Raw genomic sequence first — 24039 nt, forward strand, 5'->3', positions numbered from 1 at the left:
AAGGAGTGCTTAATGTATTGTAATATATACATAGGTCTACCAAAAGTTAATTGGGATTGGATCCTGCTCTTGTCCCCATGTGTGGATGCCTCTAAATGTAACCTGAAGTCCAGGATCATAATGGCACCTGAACCTAACGCCCAGCTTTACATATGCATAGGAACCCTAGCATGCTGTAGCAAAGCTAAGCTAGGCATGTACATTACAATTAATTGCTATTGAAAGACAGTGGAAAACCCACAGTGCTTCCCAGCAAGGTTTCCAGAAGCTAGTGTTCTGATTCACCCAGTGTACATTTTTCTCCTCCTTTGGTTTTTACATTAGTTACCAGTTGTGATGAAGCCCTAGCTCGGGTAGAACTTATACAGGTTTATGATCTGTGGCATATCTTACCATTATACAAGTATGGTTGCTGGACCTGGAGTGTCTGCTATGTCTTTGCTTTTTAATTTCAAACATATAGTTCACCTATCTTCAAGGCAGAATACAAAATTTAAAAAAACTATTCAGCCAAGAATCTCACTTGATGATTCTGGGTCAGTCACTGTCTCTCAGCCTAACCTACCTCACAAGTAGTTGAGAGGACAAAAGAGGGGGAGGGGTATGCTGTTTTGAGCTAGTTGGAAGAAGAGGCATAAAAAATTGCTAGATCAGACACACATATGTGCATGTACACCACTACATAGTCTTAACCGGCAGCTGGAACTGTGAATCCTTCTCCAAGCTCTGATGGGTATCTCATTTGAGAACATACAGCTGTCATTTCTTAATAATAGTTCCACTGAGGGAGCATCCACCATTATTAAAGAATATTGGTATTCCTTAGTCAAAGGCCCTGACTTTCTCATCAAGTGTCACTTTGACAAAGCTATAATGGGAGAACCATTCACAGTAATCAAACAGCAAACGTATAATATTATATTAAATCTGATATTTCTAATTATATTTACATACATTTCTCTGATCAGTTTTTTTAATTGTTACCATGTCTATATCAATTACAATAGTACAGACACTCAAACATGCAGGAAGCAATTTTTGATTGGTATCTGACAAATATCATGTATTATAATGACTTTCTGTCCTCTGAAATTTAAAATAAACGTGTTGCAATAAGTAAATATTGGAACACTGATTCTTTTGTTAATGTTTTTCTTTCTCTTGTTGTGTGTTTACAGATATGTTTACCAGCTAGAAGCCCGCACGCGGGGTGGTAGCAATGCTAGTGACAAATATGTCATCCAAACTCCTGTAGTAACACCAGAGGAAATTCCTGTCCCATATAACATTACTATAATGGATGCATACTCCATATCTGTAGCTTGGGACAGTCCTGGTAAGCATGTGCTTTTGTGTGCTATATAGAAAATCTAGGAAATGCAGCAAACAAGACAAAGATGCTTAAGATATGTATTTTGTCATATGTTTGCTGTTTGGGGGTAGGGGTAGAAATCTGATATGAGGGATAGCTCTGCTGTTAAGGGAAGTCAGCCAACCTGCCTCAGGTGCCAGGCCCTGTGTGTGTGTAATAATTTATTTATATGTACATTTTTACCAGAATGTGCAAATGGTTGTGGACTATTTTCTGTCTCAAGCATCAACATACGTTGGATTATCTCTGGATGCTGTAAAAACAGTGAGTGAAATAATTAAGCAACGTAATGTGTTCCATTCAGAGAGATAAGTAGCGAGTTTTAATTTAATGCTCATTAGGCAGTTGTACTAGCACCTTTCTGTACTTTAAGCAGGATGTTACAGTCAGTGATACTGAGAACCTTTTAATAGGATGTTGCAGTCAGCAGTAATGAGAACCTTTAAACAGAGATTCTACTCTCCCATTCCTCACTGCTGGTTTCATGGCTCTCCATTCTCCCAAAACACTGAGAACAGCTAACAAAGGTTTCACCTTCTAGAATCTAGTCTGTAGTAGTAGAAAAGAGCAAGAGTCCAGTAGCACTTATAAGACTAACAAAATTTGTGGTAGAGTATGAGCTTTTGTGAGTCACAGCTCACTTCTGGTATCTGAAGAAGTGAGCTGTGACTCATGAAAGCTCATACCCTACCACAAATTTTGTTAGTCTTATAGGTGCTACTGGACTCTTGCTCTTTTCTACTGCTGCATATAGACTAAAACGGCTACCTATCTTGATCTAGTCTTTATCAGCAAGGGTGGCAATAGCCTAACTTCTTTGCATATGAATTCACTGTGGAAAGTATGGGATATGTACCCAGGCCACAGCCACTATTTTCAGGAAGGTAGTCAGAGGAATTGAATTTAATTGAGGTGATGAGAGATGGAGTTTTACACCTGTTGGTGAAATTCAAAACCAGTAAGTCTCAGGTCCTGATAGCATATACCCAAAATATGTGCAAATGTTGGTCTACTAATCAGTATGGTCTACTGATCAGTTGGTCTACTAATCAATTGAGACTAAAATGGGTCACTGTCCAGAAGACTGGAGTGTAGCAAATGTTACACCAATTTTTAAAAAGGGTTCCAGAGGGAAACCTGGAAATTACAGGCCAATTAGTCTAATATCTATTGCAAGCAAATTAGTAGAAACTATAATCAAAGATAGAATTATTAAGCACATAGACCACTGAAGAAAAATCAGTGTGGCTTCTGCCACGGGAGGTCCTGCCTCATCAGCCTTTTGGAGTGGTTTGAGAAAGTGAACAAAAATGTGAACAAAAATGTAGACATGGGTCATGACGATCTAGTAGACGTTATATAATTGGACCTTCAAAAGGCTTTTTACAAGGTACTTCCCCACAGACTCCTGAAGTTTAAATTGACAGTTTCCTCAAAGGAAGATCATAAGCAGTCAGATCCCAAGGGAATTATTACTGAAGTCATTGCTATTTAATTAGTTCATAAATGATCTGGTATTGGAGTGAGCAGTGACCAGCCAATCTTGTAGAAGACACAAAATTATTCAGGTTGATGAAAACCAAAGCCAACCATGAAAAGCTACAGGAGGATCTCCACAAATTAGGTGAGTATACAACAGTGTGGCAAATGAAGTTCAATATTGGTAATTGTAAGGAAATGTACACTGGAACAAAAAATACTAACTTCAAGTATATGCTGATGGGGTCTGAACATGCTAAGACTGAGAAAGAGACTTTGGGGTCATAGTAGATAGCTCAATGAAAATGTCAAGGCAATATGCTACAGCAGTGAAAATGGCAAACTCTATTCTGGGGATTATTAGGAAAGAGATTGAAAATGAAATGGACAATATTATAATGCCCCTGAATAGATCTGTGGTACAGCCTCATTTGGAATATTATGTGCAATGCTACTCACTGTATCTCCAAAAGGCCATTGCAGGGCTGGAAGTACAGAAGAGGGCAACCAAGTTGGGTTGGAACACCTTTCCTATGAGGAAAAGATGAAGATGCTGGGACTTTTCAGTTTAGCAAAGAGACAAATAAGGGAGGACACAATAGAGGTTTATAAAATTATGTACAGGATCGAGCGAGTTCATGGAGAGAAGTTTTTCTCCCTTTCCCCAAATACTAGAACTCGAGGGCATCCAACCAAGTTGATGGGAAGTGGATTCAGGACAGACAAAATGAAATACTTCTCTGTACAATGAATGATTAAAATGTGAATTCACTGCCAGCAGATGTAGTGATAGCCACAGGCATAGACGGAGTTAAAAGGGGATTAGGCAAATTAATGGAGAATCAATGACTGCTCTCCATAGTGACTAAAGGCATCCTCCCCATTCCAAGTAGCAAACTTCTGAAGGCCTGTACTAGAAGGCAGCATCAGAAGAATGCCTTGGGCTCTACACCCTGTTGTTGGCTCTCCAGGGCACTTAATTGCCCACTGTGTGAAACAGGATGCTGAAGTAGATGGGCCACTGGCACCAGCAGGGCTATTCTTACAATCTTAAATATGTTTCTCAGTAAATCAAATGAAAACAAAAACAGAATAAGGAAAGTGAGCAATTTAATAAATAAATTAAAAATAAAAGTTTTAAAAACTAAAAAGAACTTAAATAATTGATTTTTTTTAAAACCACCCTGTTTCTATATATTGTCACATTTCCAGCTTCTTTACATTAGGAAAATATATGGAAATGTATGTCTCTGTTCATTCCTCTAATTAATTGGTCGAAATATTTATACTGCACTTTTTGCCAAAGTCTCAAGTTGTATTACATGCTTTAAAAACCACAAATAAAAATAAAATAAAACAGCTATGGCAGGAATAATTACACAATTGTTTTTCAGTGCAATCTTTCTATTATTTAAATATTCACACATCTTGCAGAAGAGCCACTGGGTGGTAAACAGATGTAAAAGTTTATATTCAATGTAAACTTACCTGAAAGCATTTACCTTCACGCCTGGAATAGTAAATATTCCAGTGATGCCTATTGAACCAATGGGTAATAGATCTATAATATCCTGAGCTGTCAATCTTTTAGTTTTCAGAAGCACAAAATCCATTATAGAAATGCTATAATATATGAAAAAGATTAAAATCTTAAATTAAACTTTCCCTCCTCTACTGCCTAGAAGGATTTAGCACCCAGAAAGAAGGCAGGTGAATTTGGCTTATAATCTACAGTTGATTTCATTGGAAAGTGCCTCAAACTGTCCAAGTGTTGATAATGTTTCAATGAAAACTTTGAATATTCACTATTACAAATACGTTTTTGTGACCTTCTTACAGCCTGATCCTGTGCAATCAGCTCCATTTTGCAATTAATCCCACTGCTTTCAAAGAATCGATTACCAACACCACCCAAATAATTATGTGTATATGTAATCATTTAATAAGTCTACCTGCTTCTCCCATTTTTTCTCAATGCGTTTGAATGATACAAATTTTAAATGAGGTAAAATGTAAGGATTAATTAAAATAAATTAAGAATAAAAATTGTCTTTAAACATTCATGGGGTATGCATATATAAGATGTGCAAAGGATAGAACCTTTGTCTTCAGAAACAGTACACGTTTGAGTCCTAGTTGCTGGGGACCAATAATAAGAATTGGCCATTAGCAGTCTCCTTTTATGGACTTTTGGACAGATCTAGCAGGCCACTTCTAGAACTCTTTCCTAGATTAAATGATCCAGCAGTTCTGCTTTTGAATTCCAAAACACTTCAAGTATATAATTGACATTTGAAACAGGAACTTACACATATATGTGCTGTATCCAGCTCATGGACACCTGCATTTCTCTTTGGGGAAAATGTTCTATGTTTTACTTTGTATATTAATGATATGCATAGATTCAGGAAGTGTGATTCACTAATCCTTCCTGTGTTTATACATATCATTAACTTGCATGCATTCGGAATAATATTGAGTCAGTTATCATTTTTAACTTGTTTTTAAAAACTTTTAGAATTTAAATTTGATCTGGGATGTGTGTGTAAAGTGCTGTCAAGTCACAACTGATTTATAGCTACCCCAGCAAGGGGCTTTAAAGGCAAGTGAGAAGCTGAGGTAATTTCCCAGTGCCTTCCTCTGTAGTCTTCCTTGGTGGTCCCCCATCTAAGTACTGACCCTGATTAGCTTGCAAGATCTGATGAGATCGGGCTATGCCGTGCCACCTTTCCTCCCAATCTGGGTTGTATTTCACTATATTTAAACTCCTGTCCTGTATACTATGCTTGTAAAATAATCAGTGGTTAATGAACACTACTCAAATTGCAATCTAATTGGAAATTCAAGAAGTATCCTTGAACTAAGAAAAAGTAATTTTTTCCCTCAGGCTCAGAATTATTCTCAATTGTATTAGAAATGTTTTGCCTCTTGCACCTTCTCAGAAATCTTTTCCAATGGCTGTACTTATCCTATTGCTTCATCTTCCCAGCCCATCCAACAGGAAAAAAAGTCTCTCTAGTATTCTAGATTTGCTTATTTTGCTCGTTTGATTCCTAAAGCCAGTGATGTTCATTGAATGTTCTAAATTGGATTGCAAATACTTTTGTGTGTTTTTATATTGCCACTGCTGACTTCTCAGATGTAAAGGCAGCACATACACATGAAATGTAGCTGATTTTTAATGATGTACGATCCACCCAGTTTAATACTGGCCTGTGTATTCCCCATGATCTAGTAAACTGTGAACATATGTTAACAGTGGCTACCCAGCTGGTTGCTATGCTCATTGCCACTAAACTGTGCAAACATAAAAACACTTGAAATACTGTTAATTTTAAATCATAAGTATCAGCATTTGAGGTGCTTGATTCAAAAAAATAACACATATCACGGTAACGTAAGTTTGATTTTTGAAGTTGTTCTTTGTGAAGAAGTATCTCTAGAAATAATGTAATGCCCACTTTGTGGTCTTAACTACACAAAAATATAAGAAGGTACAATGGAGATCTTCTCCATGCAAAATGTCCCGAATAGAATAATACACTATGAACTACTTAGCTAGTTTCGATTTCCCAGTTCAAAAAGAGGATACTTTGGATGTATTGTTGGAGGGAAGGCAGTGTAGCAATTTACAGCAAGCCTGGCTGGGTCCACAGAAGGGCTGCTGGTTAGAGATGGGCATGAACAGAAAAAAAAAGAACATGATGTTCGTTGTTCATTGCCATCCATGAACAGGGACTCACGAACAATCACGAACATGGCCCTGTTCATGAATATGTTCGTGGCTGGCTGTTTGTGGGGGCCAGCAGGCTCTCCTCCAGCCATCATCCAAGTCAAGATCCCTACTGCACCACTCCCAGAAACCTGACCTGAGCAGACAGCAGGAAAGGTACCAATAATAAACAATAGCTTGGCCCAGAGCCTGGCAACAGCCCTGGAACTTGAAGGGGTAGGTCCCTATCCCACCACACACACAAAACATTCAAGCTCCAGTGCACTCTATCAAAATGCCAACAGCAACTGTCTCTCTTTCTCTCCACTGCCTGCAAAGTCAGAGCTTGGAGCCCCTCTCCACCCTGGTCTTTGCTCCTTTGTTGTAACAAATTTGGAGCTCCACACTTGAAAGTAAGACCTGCCTATCAAGCTAAATTGGTCTTAGATTGAGGTTTCCAGGGCAACAGCAGGAGTTCAGACAGAGTTCAGACAATCCCTGCCTAAGTTGCCAAGGGAATTGATTGCAGGTGCCAGACTGTCTGGCTTGACGAACAGCAAGCCTAACAGCAACGAATGAGGCTTGCAACAACCACCTGTTCGTTTAGAATGGGGCCTCATGAACAGCTTTTTCGCGAACAGCAGATTGGGCTGTTTGTGGCTTTTTTTTGTTCATATTGCTGTTCATGCCCATCTCTACTGCTGGTCACCTGCTGATGTCAAAAGGCACAGTTCCAGCAGGACTGGCAAGTGAAGCCTTACTGCCAGGGCAGAAAGCTGCCAGCACCCTCTCTTGTCTAAACCTTCAGCTGTGGAACCGAGAGGCAAGTTCCCAGCCCTACCCGGTTTTAAACAGGAAGTCAGCCCTGTGAGGTAGGAGCTTGGCAGGTTGAATCCAGACACAAACAGGGTAGCACATGGTAAAATGGCCAAAGAACTGGATTTGGATTGAAGCTACAACTCTCAATAACTCCATACCAAATGAAGAACAGGAATTTATTAAAGAAATATATGGAGAAGCACAAATCAACAACAGGCTATTTAAGCTAGGCTATATTCACTAGAAGTCCCTGAACTTGTTCTAGATATTACCATAAGCAAGTTTCAGAGTCCCTGAATGGTGGTCCACTGGAAGCAGAGTCCAGTCTCGCTGCGCTGGAGGTGGAAGATGCGTCCCATCGAGTCCTGTCCTACGTGAAGGACCACGCGCACCCACGCGAATGCAGGCCGCTCAACCCCACTGCTCCAGTTTTCTTCCCACGCAGACTGATGGCAGCGCGTCAGCCTATGCCCAGATCGCCTCTGTCCTTCACTCCTGTCCCTAGGAACCGAGATCCAGCGCGACATCCGCCTCTGTCCTTCACTCCTGTCCCTAGGAACCGAGATCCAGTGCAACATCAGGAACCTAAGGTTAGTGAGGTGCCTCGGAGAACCAAAAGGGACCTCATGGACCATGGTGTGCAGAAGTTCTCGGATTGCCCAGAGGACTACATGATCTGGAGGGCATCTTTCCAGGCAGCAATCAGGGACATGATGCTTCAGGCCGATGAAGAAATCACCCTCCTGACCGCATGGCTGGGACCTGAATCTGCTGCACAGGCAAGTCGCATTTACAACGCATACATCGAAGACCCCTGGACAGCCCTTGACTTGATCTGGGAACGCCTTGATGAGCGCTATGGAACATCTTGGCAAATCAAAACCTCATTCCTGTTGAAACTGAAGAAGTTTCCCAAGATACCCGCCTCTAACCCTCGTAAGTTATGGGACCTGGCTGATCTCCTTGTGGAGCTAAGGAATGCCATGCGCAACCCAGCTTTACCAGGGCTGGCAACTCTTGATCAGCATTTAACACAGAGGGAAATCACGGAAAAGTTACCAGCTCCACTACAAGACAGATGGGGCGACGAAGTTTATGCCTATAAGGCTGAAAATGAAGGGCAGTATCCTCCTTTCTCACTCCTGGTGGACTTTGTTGCTGGCTGGCTAGGTCACGTAATGATCCACAGTGCGGATATGCCGTGCGCACTTCTGAATCCCGCATCGAGAAGGCACCTCTACGAGACAACAAGCCTAAGGCAGCGGTCTCCGTGCTGAAGACGGGAGTCTCAAGCGCTGCAGCAAAATCCTACCCTGGGAAGAAACTAGCTCACCAGTCACATGCTCAGGAACCACCTGCACAGCAGTACTATTGTCCACTTCACAAGTACAAACACCCGGCGAATAGATGTAAGTCTTTCAGAGAGATGCCTCTGGTGGCACGGATGGCCCTGTTAAAACAGCACAAAGTGTGCCCCAAGTGTTGCAAGACTCGGGATCACACAGCTACAGATTGCAAGGCCAGCATCAAGTGTTATGTATGCAGTAGTAACGCGCACCCGACTGCCATGCATCCAGATCCTGACCTGGAAGCGGCACCCACATCTACAGCCACAAGCCAAGAGGACACATCGGGCCAAGACAAGGTCGTCGCAGCCCACTGTACTCAAGTTTGCGGCAATGGGAAAAGCGACCGCTCCTGCCATCACATATGTCTCGCCAAGGTCTACCCTGCTGGTCACCCGGAATTGGCCGAGAAGATGTACGTAGTCTTAGATGGTCAAAGCAACCGGTCCTTAGCCAGCCCGGAGTTCTTTGAGCTCTTCAATTTACAGGGAGACGAAACTCCATATATCCTCAGGACGTGCGCTGGGGTCCAGCGCACGGCGGGGAGGACAGCTATCGGGTTTCAGATCGAACCACTCAATGGCGGCAACCAGTTCTCCCTACCAACATTGTTAGAATGTGATGCCCTTAAGTCTAGAGGTCCGCAAAACAAAAGCATAAATGTTGCTAGCACAGCAATCTATCTGTTGCATAGTGTTCAGGAACGGGAGCAAAAGCAGGAACAGGTCCTCTTCTCTTCCCTCTCTCCTGATTCATCCTAATCTAAGAGACAGAAGGAACAACTTTTTTTCAAGACCAGATGCCTGCAGCTGGTCTAAACTCTCAGCCAATCAGATGGGCCAAAAACATCTGATGACAAACTCAGCCATGGCCTGTTCTCACAAGTAAGGGGGGGAAGAACTCATCACCCTACCCCTATAAGGCTACGTGCTAACAAGCCAGGAGGTAGGTACCAGTCTCTGTGAAGCTTTGTCCTTGAGTTGATTCAGGTTTGCACCCGTGGCTCAAGGCCTCTTATATGGATGGAATAGACAGTGCCAACCAGCCCCAATCTCCTAAAAGGAAAAAAAAAGTTTCAATAGCCTAACCTAAGATGTTATAACTTAAAAAGAAATGAACTGGACAAATGAATTTCACTACAGGCAGATGTCATTGTTTAGAGAAAGAATGTGTTTCTGCAGAACAGCAATGGTAGCTTAACTATGGAGACAAACTGAGGTAACTAATGACACAGATAGGGTTCCCAGGTGCCTTCCAGTGGCAGGCAAACTCCCGAGGATTTGCCACCTTACCCGCTGAGCTGCCAGTGGTCAGTAGGAAGTGGCAACTCCTGGAGGTTGCCCACCACCAGCAGACACCTCAGGAATGTGCGCTGCAGACGTGCTCCCAACAGGCCATGGAGGTGTTTCTGTGCTTCGTTTGGGGCTGATTCGGCCCTGGACAGAGCAAGGGAGCGCTCCCGTGGCTGGCTCGATGATGTCACTTCTGGAAGTAACGTGTGTGAAGGCGACCTCACCACTGGCATAAGATAAGTGCCAGGTCCCCCCCCCCTCCACTGGGAGTGTATAGGGACCTGGAAACCCTCGAAACAGAATGTGGTAGCAGAATATAGAGATTCACAAAGAGGTGATGGTAACTAGAGTCTGACAGTGGGAGGCACAAACAATTTACGTTGCAATCCTAAGAAGAGTTATTCACTTCTAAGACCATTACCTCAAACAGGATATTACAGGGCTGGAAAAAATTTCAAAGGAGGGTAACCAAGATGATTAGGCAGCTTAAGCACCTTTCTTATGAGGAAAGTCTGGAGAGTTTAAGATTTTTTGGATGGCTAAGGGGAAACGTGAGATTTATATAATTACGCATGTGGTAGAGAAAGTGGATAGAGGGAACTTTTTTCTCCCTCTCCCCTAATATAATTTAGGGACACCCAATGAAATTGTTGTGAAATAATTTCAGGACAGACAAAAGGAAGTACTTTACTCGACAAGTAATTCAGCTGTGCAAGTCACTATCAGTGGAGGTACGTAACTTTAAAAGGGGATTAGACAGATTCATGGAGGAGGGGCCCATCAATGGCTATTAGCCATGGTGACTGAAGGGAGCCTCCATATCCAGAGGGAGCAAACCTCTGAATATCAGTGCTAGGAGGTAGCAGCAGAGGAGGCCTTGGCCTGTAAAACCTGTTTCTTTGCCCGACCCTCCCCAAGGCAACTGCTTGGCCACAGCATGGAACAGATGCTGAACTAGATGGACCAATGGTCTGATCAAGCAGAGCTCTGCTTATGCTCTTATGTCTTTAACTCTGCTTATGATTGCACTTTTGTGAGTCACAGATCACTTCTTCAGGCTACTCATCTTGATCTATGATTGCACTGTTATACTTCTTGGGTAGGAATTTACCAATGCAGTCAACTAAGTACAGGGCCTTCCTCTGGCACAAGCAGTCCTCCTGCAGTGAAAGAGACTGTTCCTCATGAGGAAAGTTCTGCACTTAGTTGAACAGATACAACACATTTTTTTTCTTAGAAGTGTTGGCTTGAAGGTACAATTTTATAAATTCTCTAACAGAAGTGAGAATGATGCCTTGCTGTGTCCTTTTCTCAGGTGGCCTTTCAAGGGCTAAAATCATGAGGGAATTCAACCCATAAAGCTCCAGCCTGAGGGAAATGGATAAGAGAGTGCAACAGGGAGGGGGTTGCCAGGGGATAGGCAGAGCAGCAAATAGATTCAACTTCCTCCCTGAAAAATAAAGCAGAAGAAGCCATGTATCTCACAGCAGATACTCCTGCCAGGTTGGCTCTTCTTTGTGGACTTAGTTTTATTTTCCAAGAGAGTTTACTTTTTCCATGAATGATTCTTCAGTTATGTATTCAATACATCATATTGAAATACTGTATTTCTCCCTTTTACATTCAAAGGTCAACCTTTATAATAAGGGTTGGCAGTGATTCTCCCATTGAGACAGTCATTTTAATTGATATTGTCTCCAGGAATAAAATTGCTTTTTATTAATCAAGTTTTGATGAGAGGCTAGTTGGCCACAATCTATGGAAAGAGGCTATATTTTGGCGTTCGATCCTCTGGTCTTCCATAATAAATTTAGATCACATAATCACCCACAGGATTAATTATGGGCTACCTATCCATAGAGTCTCCTTTTATTTTAATGATGATGTTTCAATGGCAGTGATGTGTCCAAATTCCATAACTTTATGGATGTAATAATTCAAAACTTCTGTCTTAACTAAATGGCAAAGTGTCCAAGCAGTGCTTAAAGTGATAGATTAAGAAATGTAGATGCTTGACACACCTCAGTTATTATGGAAAATAAGCCTTTATTTTTGGAAACAGAATGCTATGGTGAATCAATGCACTGTCCTTCACCCATATCTTTCAGTGAACTAATTATGTATGTATGCACATTATCTATCTGTATAGATTGTTTCCATTTATTTTTACGTTATTTATAGTCTTCCTTTCTCATTGAGACCCAAGGCAGATTACACAGTGTAATTCAATATGATCAACAGTTGTGTGTATGTAGATAGATAGGTATTTAGATGCCATTTCACAACTTTCTTTCTCATTTTATTAAACCAGGGATTACCAAGGGTATGATTTAATTTTGGCCCCACCCCTATAATGTTCCTGCATGCATCTATTTAATTTTTCCCATACAAGTAAAATTGTTGCTATTAACTTGTAGTGGAAAAAATTAAACACTTCCCTCCACCCCAACACCTAGTGGCCAGGCCTTAACTCCACAGGGAGTGCAATGTGTTTCTGTGTCAAAGGGCATATGTTGGCACCCCAAAGAATCTGCTATATACAGTCTCTCCTGTATGAGCATGATGAGCATTTTACAAATATGAGTGTGTGTAGCTTGATCGTCTTGCAACATAGGTGGAGTGAATTCCAATGCATTGACTCCACCTATGCAAGTTCCTGCTCCAGGCACCCAAGGGAGATAACACTGTATCAGAACAAAAAAGAAATTCTCCCTAGTATAAACCCTTTGGCCAATAAACAAAATAATTGTAAACAATTTTAATATATAATGTGCTCACAATAAACAAAGTGCAAAGTTCTATGAATAAATATGTTTACAATCAGCACAAACAATATGAATACGTTCAATCAATATATATACATTCCAATCTGTTAATAAATAATTTCCACTATAAATAACAGAGTATCAATAATTTACCATTCCAATAAATAGTTACATCAATGAATAACCAGAATCCTAATCCTTTAAAAATCAACAGCTTACAATCAAACATACATTCTGTGTAAGGAGGACAATGAAATAGATTCAGCCCAAATCCTACATCTATAAAAGTCAATTATCTGTATGTTCAATTATCTCTGCTCTTCATGTCAGCAAACTTCTACATCGTTGTTTGGTGGCAAACGCCCAGAATCCTAGGGGTGGTCACCATCCCTCTCAACTTAGTACAAGTTACAAACAGGGCCGGCTCCAGCGTCGCCAGCACCCAAAGCAGCTTAATGCTGCCTCTGTGTGTGTGTGCGCGCGCATGCACACATGCACGTGGAGCCTTCCAGCCCTCCCATTCAGTTGCTCTGCAGGCCAGGCACAGCCGGCCGCCCTGGCCGCCAGCTGCGCCTGACCTGCAGAGCAACTGAATGGGAGGCTGCCTGCTCAGCTGCCCCACGCTGCCGCCACCGCCAGCATGTGCTCTTGGCTGGCGGCAGCGGCGGCAGCTCCATGGCGTGCGCCCCTGCCCCCGGGTTGGTGCCCCTCTGGTGCCTTAGTGCCCTGAGGCAGCCGCCTCACTGGCCTCAATGGACGGGCCAGCTCTGGTTACAAATGTTTCATCCAACTCATCCTCTCTGTTTAATGTAAGTTCTATGTGCCCTGAGGTGCAAAAAAAGGACTGGATGAGGATATGGGATATATGCACAGGACTCCCATTTCTCTTCACAGTCAGTTATATATTACAGAGACAATTCAAAGTGTTCCATCCACCTCTCTTAACATTTGATCTCACTAGAATAGAGTTGTGCTCATTGATTTGATTTTTTTGTGATCTCCATAGAATTCAATAGGATAAAGTGTCAGTATGTTTTTGAGGCATGCACATCAATTATGGATAAAGAATAGATGTTGGAAAGACCTGCTGGAACTCTGCCTTCTTGTCAATCTGAATGGACCTTTAGATATTCATATAAGGATAGGAATGAAAAAAGCAGAATGAAAAAAAGAAACAATTTTTTTCTGATTTGGATAGAATAAAAACTTAGAGCAGCTTAGAAAATTAGTTGTTGTAGATTTTCCGGGCTGTATGGCCGTGGTCTTGGCATTGTAGTTCCTGACGTTTCGCTAGCAGCTGTGACTGGCATCTTCAGAGGTGTAGCACTGAAAGACAAAGATCACTCAGTGTCAATGTGTGCAGAAGATGTTAGCAGGTAATTTATATCTACTCAGGAAGGTGGGTTTGGGCTGAGTCATCCTGTAAGAGTTTCCCCGGGTGTGGAATGCTAATGGCGGGAAGCTTCACTGTATCCTGAGGAGGTTCTTTTGCATATGGATTGGTGGTTGGTATGCTAATCTTATGGCTATTGTAAGGTGTAGAGTATTTTGTTAACACACCCAACTAGGGATGTGCGTTTCGGCATTCAGAATGCCGAAAGAATGCCGAAACAAAAGTGTTTCGGCTTCTTTCGGGGAATGCCGAAACGTTTCGGGGAATGCCGAAATGTTTCGGGTAGCCGAAAGAAAAAAGCCGAAACGTTTCGGGATTCTTTCGGCTTTCTTTCGGCTTTTCAATGGGAAAATGCCTCCGTCTTCCAGGACGCCTGGAGGAGGCATTTTCCCACCGAATAAGCCCAAAATTGGTGGGGACCTTCCTCTAACCCTTCTCTAACAACCACCCAAGTTTCAGACAGATTGGACTTTGGGGGGCCATGTTATGGCCCCCCAAAGCAGGTCCCCCCATCCTCCCATAAGAAAGCGAAGGAGCAGCATATTGTTAGCATGCTGCTACTCATCTTCTTCATTATTTCCTATGGGGAAAAAATGAAGAAGCAGGCTTCCTTTGCCAGGGGTGGCATTTTGCATGCAAAATGCCCCCTCACCCTCAGGGGCCCTTCTCCCACCCCTCCTCCCACCCCCCACCAAGGCTCAGTCTGCTCCCACTTGGGGGGGCCATTTCATGGCCTCCCCAAGTAGGTGCTCTAATCTCTACCACTGACAGCTGGGGGAGGCTTGTGTTGCCAGGGGTGGCATTTTGCATGCAAAATGCTCCCAAGCCCTCAGGGGCCCTTCTCCCACCCTTCCCCCCACCCCCCACCCAGGCTCAGACTGCTCCCACTTGGGGGGGGGGCATTTCATGGCCTCCCCAAGTAGGTGCTCTTTTCTCTACCACTGACAGCTGGGGAAGGCTTGTCTTGCCAGGGGTGGCATTTTGCATGCAAAATGCCCCCCAGCCCTCTGGGGCCCTTCTCCCACCCTTCCTCCCACCCCCCACCAAGGCTCAGACTGCTCCCACTTGGGGGGGGCCATTTCATGGCCTCCCCAAGTAGGTCCTCTCAGCCCCTAAAGTCCACCCCTTACAGCCCCACACAAACCCAATTCCCCCCCAGCTGCCACACACAGACCCAAATCCCCACATTAGCCCCTCACAGACCCAAATCCACCCCCACCTGCCCCACACCCATAACCCCAGGAACAGGCTGGCAAAGGCCAGCCCTCTCCCTTTGTTCCCTATGCTGGGAACTTCTAAACTCTCTTTCCCTGGGCAATTCTGCACAGCCCAGGGGTGCCACAATGGTGGGCATACTTCTGAGTGCCAGCTGGTCCCTGTGAAAGAGCACCTGAACCACAGACACCCTCCCTCAAATTCCCCCACCACCTACAGAGATGGCTGGCCAGCCAGCCCCATTGTTCCCTATGATGGGAACCAACTGCACAACAAAGAATAAAACAAGAACAACACAAAATAAAGTTTTAAATTTTTTTCCCCCTTCCAAAGTACAAGTAGGCAAAGCATTATGACACATTACACCAGCAGTCCCCCACACAGAAAAATAACACAACTCACAACATCAGAGAATCACAAAGCATGATTCCTGTCAAAAACACTTTATTTCTTGAACAGCTTTAGGTTACACAGCAGGGGGGCACACCAAAGGGCATGGCAGCACTATCTTACACAAAAATAACACAACTCACTTAACATCAGAGAATCACAAAAGCACAATTCCTGTCAAAAACACTTTATTTCTTGAACAGCTTTAGGTTACACAGCAGGGGGGAACACCAAAGGGCATGGTAGCACTATCTTACACAAAAATAACACAACTCACTTAACATCAGAGAATCACAAAAACACAATTCCTGGCAAAAACACTTTATTTCTTGAACAGCTTTAGGTTACACAGTAGGAGGGCACAACAGGGCATGATAGCAATGTACTACAAAAAATAATATAACCCACTTCACCGTTTTTGACAGCAATTGTGTTTGTGTGATTCTCTGATGTGAAGTGAGTTGTGTTATTTTTGTGTAGTACACTGCTTTCCTGCTCTGTGGTGCCTTCCTACTGTGTAACCTAAAGCAGTTACAGAAATAAAGTGCTTTTGACAGCAATTTTTTGGGGTGATTCTTTAATGTGAAGTGAGTTGTGTTATTTTTGTGTAAGATACTGCTTCCATGCCCTTTGGTGTCCCCCCCCCTGCTGTGTAGCCTAAAGCTGTTCAAGAAATAAAGTGTTTTTGACAGGAATTGTGCTTTTGTGATTCTCTGATGTTAAGTGAGTTGTGTTATTTTTGTGTAAGATATTGCTGCCATGCCCTTTGGTGTTCCCCCCTGCTGTGTAACCTAAAGCTGTTCAAGAAATAAAGTGTTTTTGACAGGAATCGTGTTTTGTGATTCTCTGATGTTAAGTGAGTTTTGTTTTAATTTTTCTGTGTGGGGGACTGCTGGTGTAATGTGTCATAATGCTTTGCCTACTTGTACTTTGGAAGGGAGAAAATAATTTTTTTAAAACTTTATTTTGTGTTGTTCTTGTTTTATTCTTTGTTGTGCAGTTGGTTCCCATCATAGGGAACAATGGGGCTGGCTGGCCAGCCATCTCTGTAGGTGGTGGGGGAATTTGAGGGAGGGTGTCTGTGGTTCAGGTGCTCTTTCACAGGGACCAGCTGGCACTCAGAAGTGTGCCCACCATTGTGGCACCCCTGGGCTGTGCAGAATTGCCCAGGGAAAGAGAGTTTAGAAGTTCCCAGCATAGGGAACAAAGGGAGAGGGCTGGCCTTTGCCAGCCTGTTCCTGGGGTTATGGGTGTGGGGCAGGTGGGGGTGGATTTGGGTCTGTGAGGGGCTAATGTGGGGATTTGGGTCTGTGTGTGGCAGCTGGGGGGGAATTGGGTTTGTGTGGGGCTGTAAGGGGTGGACTTTAGGGGCTGAGAGGACCTACTTGGGGAGGCCATGAAATGGCCCCCCCAAGTGGGAGCAGTCTGAGCCTTGGTGGGGGGTGGGAGGAAGGGTGGGAGAAGGGCCCCAGAGGGCTGGGGGGCATTTTGCATGCAAAATGCCACCCCTGGCAAGACAAGCCTCCCCCAGCTGTCAGTGGTAGAGATGAGAGCAGAGCACCTACTTGGGGAGGCCATGAAATGCCCCCCCCCAAGTGGGAGCAGGCTGAGCCTTGGTGGGGGGTGGGAGGAGGGGTGGGAGGAGGGCCCCAGAGGGTTGGGGAGCATTTTGCATGCAAAATGCCACCCCTGGCAACACAAGCCTCCCCCAGCTGTCAGTGGTAGAGATTAGAGCACCTACTTGGGGAGGCCATGAAATGCCCCCCCCCAAGTGGGAGCAGGCTGAGCCTTGGTGGGGGGTGGGAGGAGGGGTGGGAGAAGGGCCCCTGAGGGTAAGGGGGCATTTTGCATGCAAAATGCCACCCCTGGCAAAGGAAGCCTGCCTCTTCATTTTTTCCCCATAGGAAATAATGAAGAAAGATGAGCAGCAGCATGCTAACAATATGCTGCTCCTTCGCTTTCTTATGGGAGGATGGGGGGACCTGCTTTGGGGGGCCATAACATGGCCCCCCAAAGTCCAATCTGTCTGAAACTTGGGTGGTTGTTAGAGAAGGGTTAGCGGAAGGTCCCCACCAATTTTGGGCTTATTCGGTGGGAAAATGCCTCCTCCAGGCGTCCTGGAAGACGGAGGCATTTTCCCATAGAAAAAAGCCGAAAGAATGCCGAAAGAATGCCGAAAGAATCCCGAAAGCCGAAAGCCGAAAGAGATTCTTGTTTCGGCTTTCGGCTTTAACGATAGAGAATCTTCTTTCAGCTTTCTACTTTCGGCTATAGCCGAAAATTTTTGGCTTGCACACCCCTACACCCAACTATTTTGTCAGATTGTATAGGGAAGCCATTGAAATTCATAAGCATAAGCACCATTTCAACAGGAAAGAAGAGAGTTTAAGAATGAATAGGGCATGGTTTCCAGTACTGAAAAACACCAGACTAACAAAATACTCTACATCTTACAACAGCCCTGCAGATAATATTTATAAAGCACATGAAGAATACAGCTGATTTAAAAGCTCTGAAATGCAACAGAATCTCGACCACTATATTTTTGCAATATTTCAAATTAAATTAATGGCTTTTAACCAAGTTCTGTAGTATCTTTGATCATTATTCTCCAAAACAAAACTGCTTGTTTTTAAACCTTGCTTTCTTGTAATTTTTCTTTAGGAGGCATCTTAGCTTTGAAATAAATTTGCAAATTCTTCTTCACAGAATTGCCCATTATTCATTGTCCAAATGTAGAGGGGAAAGGGGGGACAAACATACACCCCAATATGTTATTTGATTGACTTGTCTTGTTGCAGTCTGTACCTGCTGTGAAATGAAGTCATGGAAGAAAAAGAGGAATAATTTAACTTTTTTATTTGTAAAGATAATCAGGGTTTTCTGATTACATCTTAACTTCATAAATGTTAAATGACCTATCAGCATCTAGTTGTTGTAAATTATGAAGAGGAGTATTGCTGGGAATATTAACCAACTAAATCCTTGTTCTTTAGTGAACACGGAAATGTGTTATGGCAGGTTGTCATTGTGCTCACGGTAACTTTGACACCAAATAACAAAACTGCCATTTGCACTTAGGGTAAATTGGTTCACTTCTGCTTTTATTGTTCCTTTTATTCTGACACAAATTTATGAACTCTGGAACTAACCAAGTCGTGTGGTTTCCCAGCTGACTTTACAATCTGCCCATTTCATTCCATTCATTCTTGAAAACATCAGTGGTAGTTTCAGACTTGAGGCAGCTATTTTTAAACCTATGAGCTGTTTTGGCTTCCACATTTCCACTTCTTATGAACATTTATTTCTCTCATTTTCAAAGTTATCAATTACTACAGCATATGTGTTACATACAACACATGGCAAGTGTAGCAATGATGTCCCAAGGAAAGCCATCTTAACAGCACAATCCTGGTGGGGGAGCCAAGAATGCCCTGGGAGCCAACTAGAAGTTGTGCTGGTGTATCCTGGACTTCTGCCATCACAGTGGATGGTGCCACTCTACCAGGATCCCTTGCCAGTGCCTGGCCATGGTAGCTGGGCTCGGGTATAACTGGGTGTAAGCCCCTGTGCCAGTGAGCTGGGAGATGAACCGGGGGGCGGGGTCAACTTAGTTAGCTCCCTACCCTGTTTTGGGCACAGGAAGCAGTGGCAGAAATTTATACCACGAAAAATGACGGTGTAGCCCATAGATACCTACTGTATGGGGAAAGTATATCGCCCCCTTGTGCCTGGCTCTGGCCAAGCAGCCTGGTGGAGCATAGGTTGCCAAATACTGCAGGGACCAATCCACTCATGCCCCCGCAGCAGCCGAGCTCCCTCCCCTGCACTTATGGGAGGGAGCTAGAGAGCTGGCTGCCCCAGCTTGCTCATTCACACCGGCTTTCCCTATTCCTTCAACCATACTCCCCCCCCCTGCAAAATGTTGGCCTCTTCGGGTGAGGCTCACTGGAGGGGCACAGCCCATGCTTGCCAAACAGACAGTCATCCAGGGAGCTGTGCTTGACACAGCTGTTTCAGGGGGACAACTTCAAGCAGCCCATGGCAGGGCTCCACTCACACCCCCTCACGCGCCCATCCCCCAGGTAGAGGAGAAGGCACAACCATGGACTGGGGTGACTGGATGTGCTCTCTGACAACTACCCAGTGATGACTGGTGCATGACCCCTTGACTGACTTCCTCACAGGATTAGAGCTCCGAGCAGCCACTAGAGTGGAACAGTCAGATGCAGATGATAAGCACTTTCCCACCAGAAGGGCATCCATCATCTGCTTGCCGGAAGCACCTATGATAATGGAGTTGCCACTGCTCCCCCCAGCCATGGACACCATTCCAGGACATGGCAGACCTGGCCATGGCTTGCACAAGGCTGGGACCTCACCTCTCAGGTTGCAACCTGTCAGGGAGGCCATGGAGCATGGCTGTTCTAGCCCCTGTTGATCCTTCCCGGACATCAGCCAAGCCCAGCCCAGCCCACGTAGCTGTTCCCTGGGCAGCCCACAATTCAACTCCGCTCCTGAGAAGGAAGCATGAGGAATGACTCTCTTGACTCCAACTGCAGTGCAAACAGACAGAGATCCTGTCCCAGCTCAGGGGAGTTGGCAGCACGCAACCAGACTCCTTTTCACTCTTGGCAGTTAAATAAAGTCTGTGTTGAACAATTACTTCCTCCCCACCTGTTTGTTCACCTGCAGCTGACAGAAGTTCCTCCTCCTTCCTCCTGGGACACCCCCAGGGTTAGTCCCCAGCCCTGGGCCACCAGGGAAGCAGTGGCCCTGGGGATCCACCAGGCACCTCTACCCAATGGAGTAGTTTGGCCCCCAAATGAAGTGGGGATCTGTCAATTCCATAGGGGTCACTGCCACTCTCCGGCTCCATCCCACCCACCCCCCTCACACAGCAGCACAGTGAATGGGGTGGGATGTGAAGTCTTATCTATGTGCAGGAGGAGGGCTGTCAACTCCCCTTTGCACTGCTGGGGTCTGAGGCACCAGGCAGATGGCAGTGCCAGCCTGAGGGGCAAGGATGATCTGCTGGAGGGTGGGTGGGCCAATCTGTGCACTGCACATGCACACACACACACACACACACACACAGGGAGGAGTTCCCCACCCTCACAGAATTCTTCTCTTCACCTGTAACTGTGGGGGTCTGGGCAGGTGGCTGCCCGTCAGTTCTCCATTTTGACTGGGACTCCCACCATGTACTGGAGAAAAGGAAAAGGAGGAGTGAGGGCCGTGCCCCCTCCCCGATTGGTGCTTTCACATGGAATACTGGTCCAAGGAGGAGGAAGCATGTATGTGGTCATACAAGCGCACGCTAGCCCTCTAGCAGTACTCTCAGGGTTAACAGTCTCAATCGGATCAGCCCAAGTAGCTGGAAGGCCGCCCAACCTGGCTGACTCACCATAGGAGTCGACAGGCAGTGGGGATCGTGGCCCACACATTGGCTGTGCCTTTGCTTGCAACTTGTATGCTTGTCTGAGAGCAGCATGGCCATTGGTTGATGCTGACTGGGGTGTCAAGGGAATGGCAGGGCTGGCCCTCTTGGCACCACCCTCACCATGCCTTGCCAGGCTTGGCCACTGGTGTAGTCTTGCCACAAAAGTCCTTAGGGAACAGACAAGCAGCACTGCAGGTACACCAACACACAGACACTGGCAGCATGACATGTCTCAGAATTGCACTGTAAATTTCAGTGCATTCATTTTAATATGTTTGGGTATCGTATTGTGCTTTCTTCTTCAGTTAAATTCTGTCAAGTTAGTCTGCTCATTTATATCTACTTATTTATTTGGATTCTTAGGGCCACCATCAGACATTTTTGCTCCTAAAGTTAAAAAGTCATACTCTACCTATCATATTTTTATTCTTGCATGAGTCAAAGAAACTCAGGGTGGTGTATATGGTGGTCCTCAAGCCAATTTTATTCTTACAACAAAATAGTGAGGCAGAGTAGCTTAAGAAGACTTAACTGATCCAAGGTCTCCCAGTAAGCTTCATAGATGTGTAGGGATGTGAACCCAGGTCTCCCCAGCCTGGTCTAACATTTTATGAATATTCCACATTGGCATTAAAATGACAATGTTTAAATAATTTCCAGAGGAAGCCAAGGCTGGCACACCCTTTGGAATATGTTTTCCAAGTGATCAATGCTTCTGGATTCATTGGCCTTCTAGCACATTATGGGCTTCACCTCTCAAGGTCAGGGAAGAACATGTTTGGAAAGAACCTGGAGAGCTTCATCAGGAGAGCTTTAAACTGATGCCACAAGGGGAATGGGATGATCAACAAGAGGATTTCAATGAAGAAGTGATAACAGCAGAGGCCTACCTGAGTAGGACAGATCAAACAAAGGTACAAGGCTACAAGTGCCTACATACCAATGCCTGAAGTATGGGTAATAAGAAGGACAAGCTTGAGATTCTCTTGCAAACAGAGGGCTACGATATAGTAGGAATTACTGAGACTTGGTGGGATGATTCCCATGACTGGAGTGTAGTAGTGGATGGGTACAAGTTGTTCAAGAAAAAACGCAAGGGTAGAAGAGGAGGCGGAGTGGCATTGTATGTGAGGAGAGGGCTTGATTGTCAGCAAGTTCTGGAGAATGTGGTTGACAGCCCGGTGGAAAGTATATGGGTGGAAATAAGGGAAGGAAGGACAAAGGGTATTGTTGCTAGAGTCTGCTACAAACGGCCTGACCAAGGAGAGGAAATGGATGCTGCCCGCCTTGAACAGATTGGTAGAGTATCCAGACATCAGAAGCTTATAATTATGAGTGACTTCAACTTCCCCAACGTGTGCTGGGAAAGAAGCTCAGCAAAGCGACAAGACTCACGCAACTTCCTGACCTGCCTGGCTGATTACTTCCTTTTTCAAATGGTGGAGGAAGCTACAAGGGGCTCGGCCATACTAGACTTAATATTAACCAAAAGGGAAGAATTGGTAGATGGGGTGAAGGTGGTGGGGACCTTAGGGGGAAGTGACCATGTCCTCCTTGAATTCCAGTTGCTGTGGGGGGCCAAAGAAGTTTGTAGCTGGACTCATAGGTTAGATTTTTGTAGGGCCAACTTCAATGAACTCAGAGGCTTGATGAGAGTCATTCCGTGGGAAAGTGTGCTGGAAAAGAAAGGAGTGAGTGAAGGGTGGGCTCTTCTCAAACATGAGCTTTTGCAAGCTCAAGCCCTCACTATTCCAGCAAGACAGAAACATGGTAAAGGCTCCAAGAAATCGATGGGGATGAACAGAGAGCTCCAGAATAAGATAAGGGAGAAAAAGGAAATGTTCAGGAAATGGAGAGAAGGACAGACCTCTAAAGAGGAATATATGAGGGTTACTAGGTACTGCAGATCAGCCATCAGAGAAGCCAAAGCTCAGTATGAGCTGGGTCTGCCCAGGGGGGCTCACTACAATCTATAATCTCACATATCTGTAGACAAACTTCTACAGATGTGAGAGGCAAATGCAAAGTAAAAGAGGCAATTGAACCGCTGTTGAGAGTGGAAGGAGAAACTCTGATGGAGAACAGAGAAAAAGCGGACAGGCTTAATGACTTTTTTGCCTCTGTTTTCTCCCTGAAGAACTTGAGCCCATCTAGAGATGGTAGTAGACACAACAGGACACCTGGGGGGCTAGTTGACATTGACAGAGAGGTTGTGGAGAGGCACCTGGCTGCACTGGATTAATACAAATCCCCTGGGCTGGATGGTATGCCCCCAAGAGTGCTCAAAGAACTTCCTAGAGAACTTGCAGAGCCTCTGTCCATCATCGTCAAGGCCTCCTGGAGGACTGGGGATATGTCACAAGATTGGAGAAGAGCAAATCTTATCCTAATCTTTAAGAAAGGGAAGAAGGATGACCCGGGAAACTACAGGCCGGTCAGTCTGACTTCTGTTGCTGTGAAGATATTAGAGCAGATTTTAAAGGGATCAACCTGTAAGTATCTGAAGGACTGCTTAGTGATCTGGGGAAGTCAACATTTTTATCAATGATCTGGATGAAGGGGTAAATGGGCTACTCATTAAATTTGCTGGTGATACCAAATTAGGAGTGGTAAACATCCAAGAAGATAAGAGTTAAAATTCAACAAGACCTGAATACTCTGGAGAAGTAGGCGGTTATGAACAGGATGCAATTCAACATAGATAAGTGCAGAGTATTACATCTGGGCCATAAAAATGTGAAGCACAAATACAGGATGGGGGATACACTTCTGGGTAGTAGTGTATGGGAAAGAGATCTTGGAGTAAGAGCGGA

General features: G+C 44.5%; 1 protein-coding gene across 1 annotated transcript in view; it reads left to right on the plus strand.

The window, feature by feature from the left end:
• Nucleotides 1-24039, plus strand: part of USH2A (usherin) — an 843391-nt gene that overhangs the window by 674613 nt on the left and 144739 nt on the right. The window contains exon 57 of the mRNA XM_054970549.1: nt 1179-1336. Coding sequence (XP_054826524.1) covers nt 1179-1336 — 158 coding nt within the window. The remainder of the gene's footprint in view (nt 1-1178; nt 1337-24039) is intronic.

This window comes from Eublepharis macularius, chromosome 1 (assembly GCF_028583425.1).
Source record: "Eublepharis macularius isolate TG4126 chromosome 1, MPM_Emac_v1.0, whole genome shotgun sequence".
Classification (NCBI taxonomy): domain Eukaryota; kingdom Metazoa; phylum Chordata; class Lepidosauria; order Squamata; family Eublepharidae; genus Eublepharis; species Eublepharis macularius.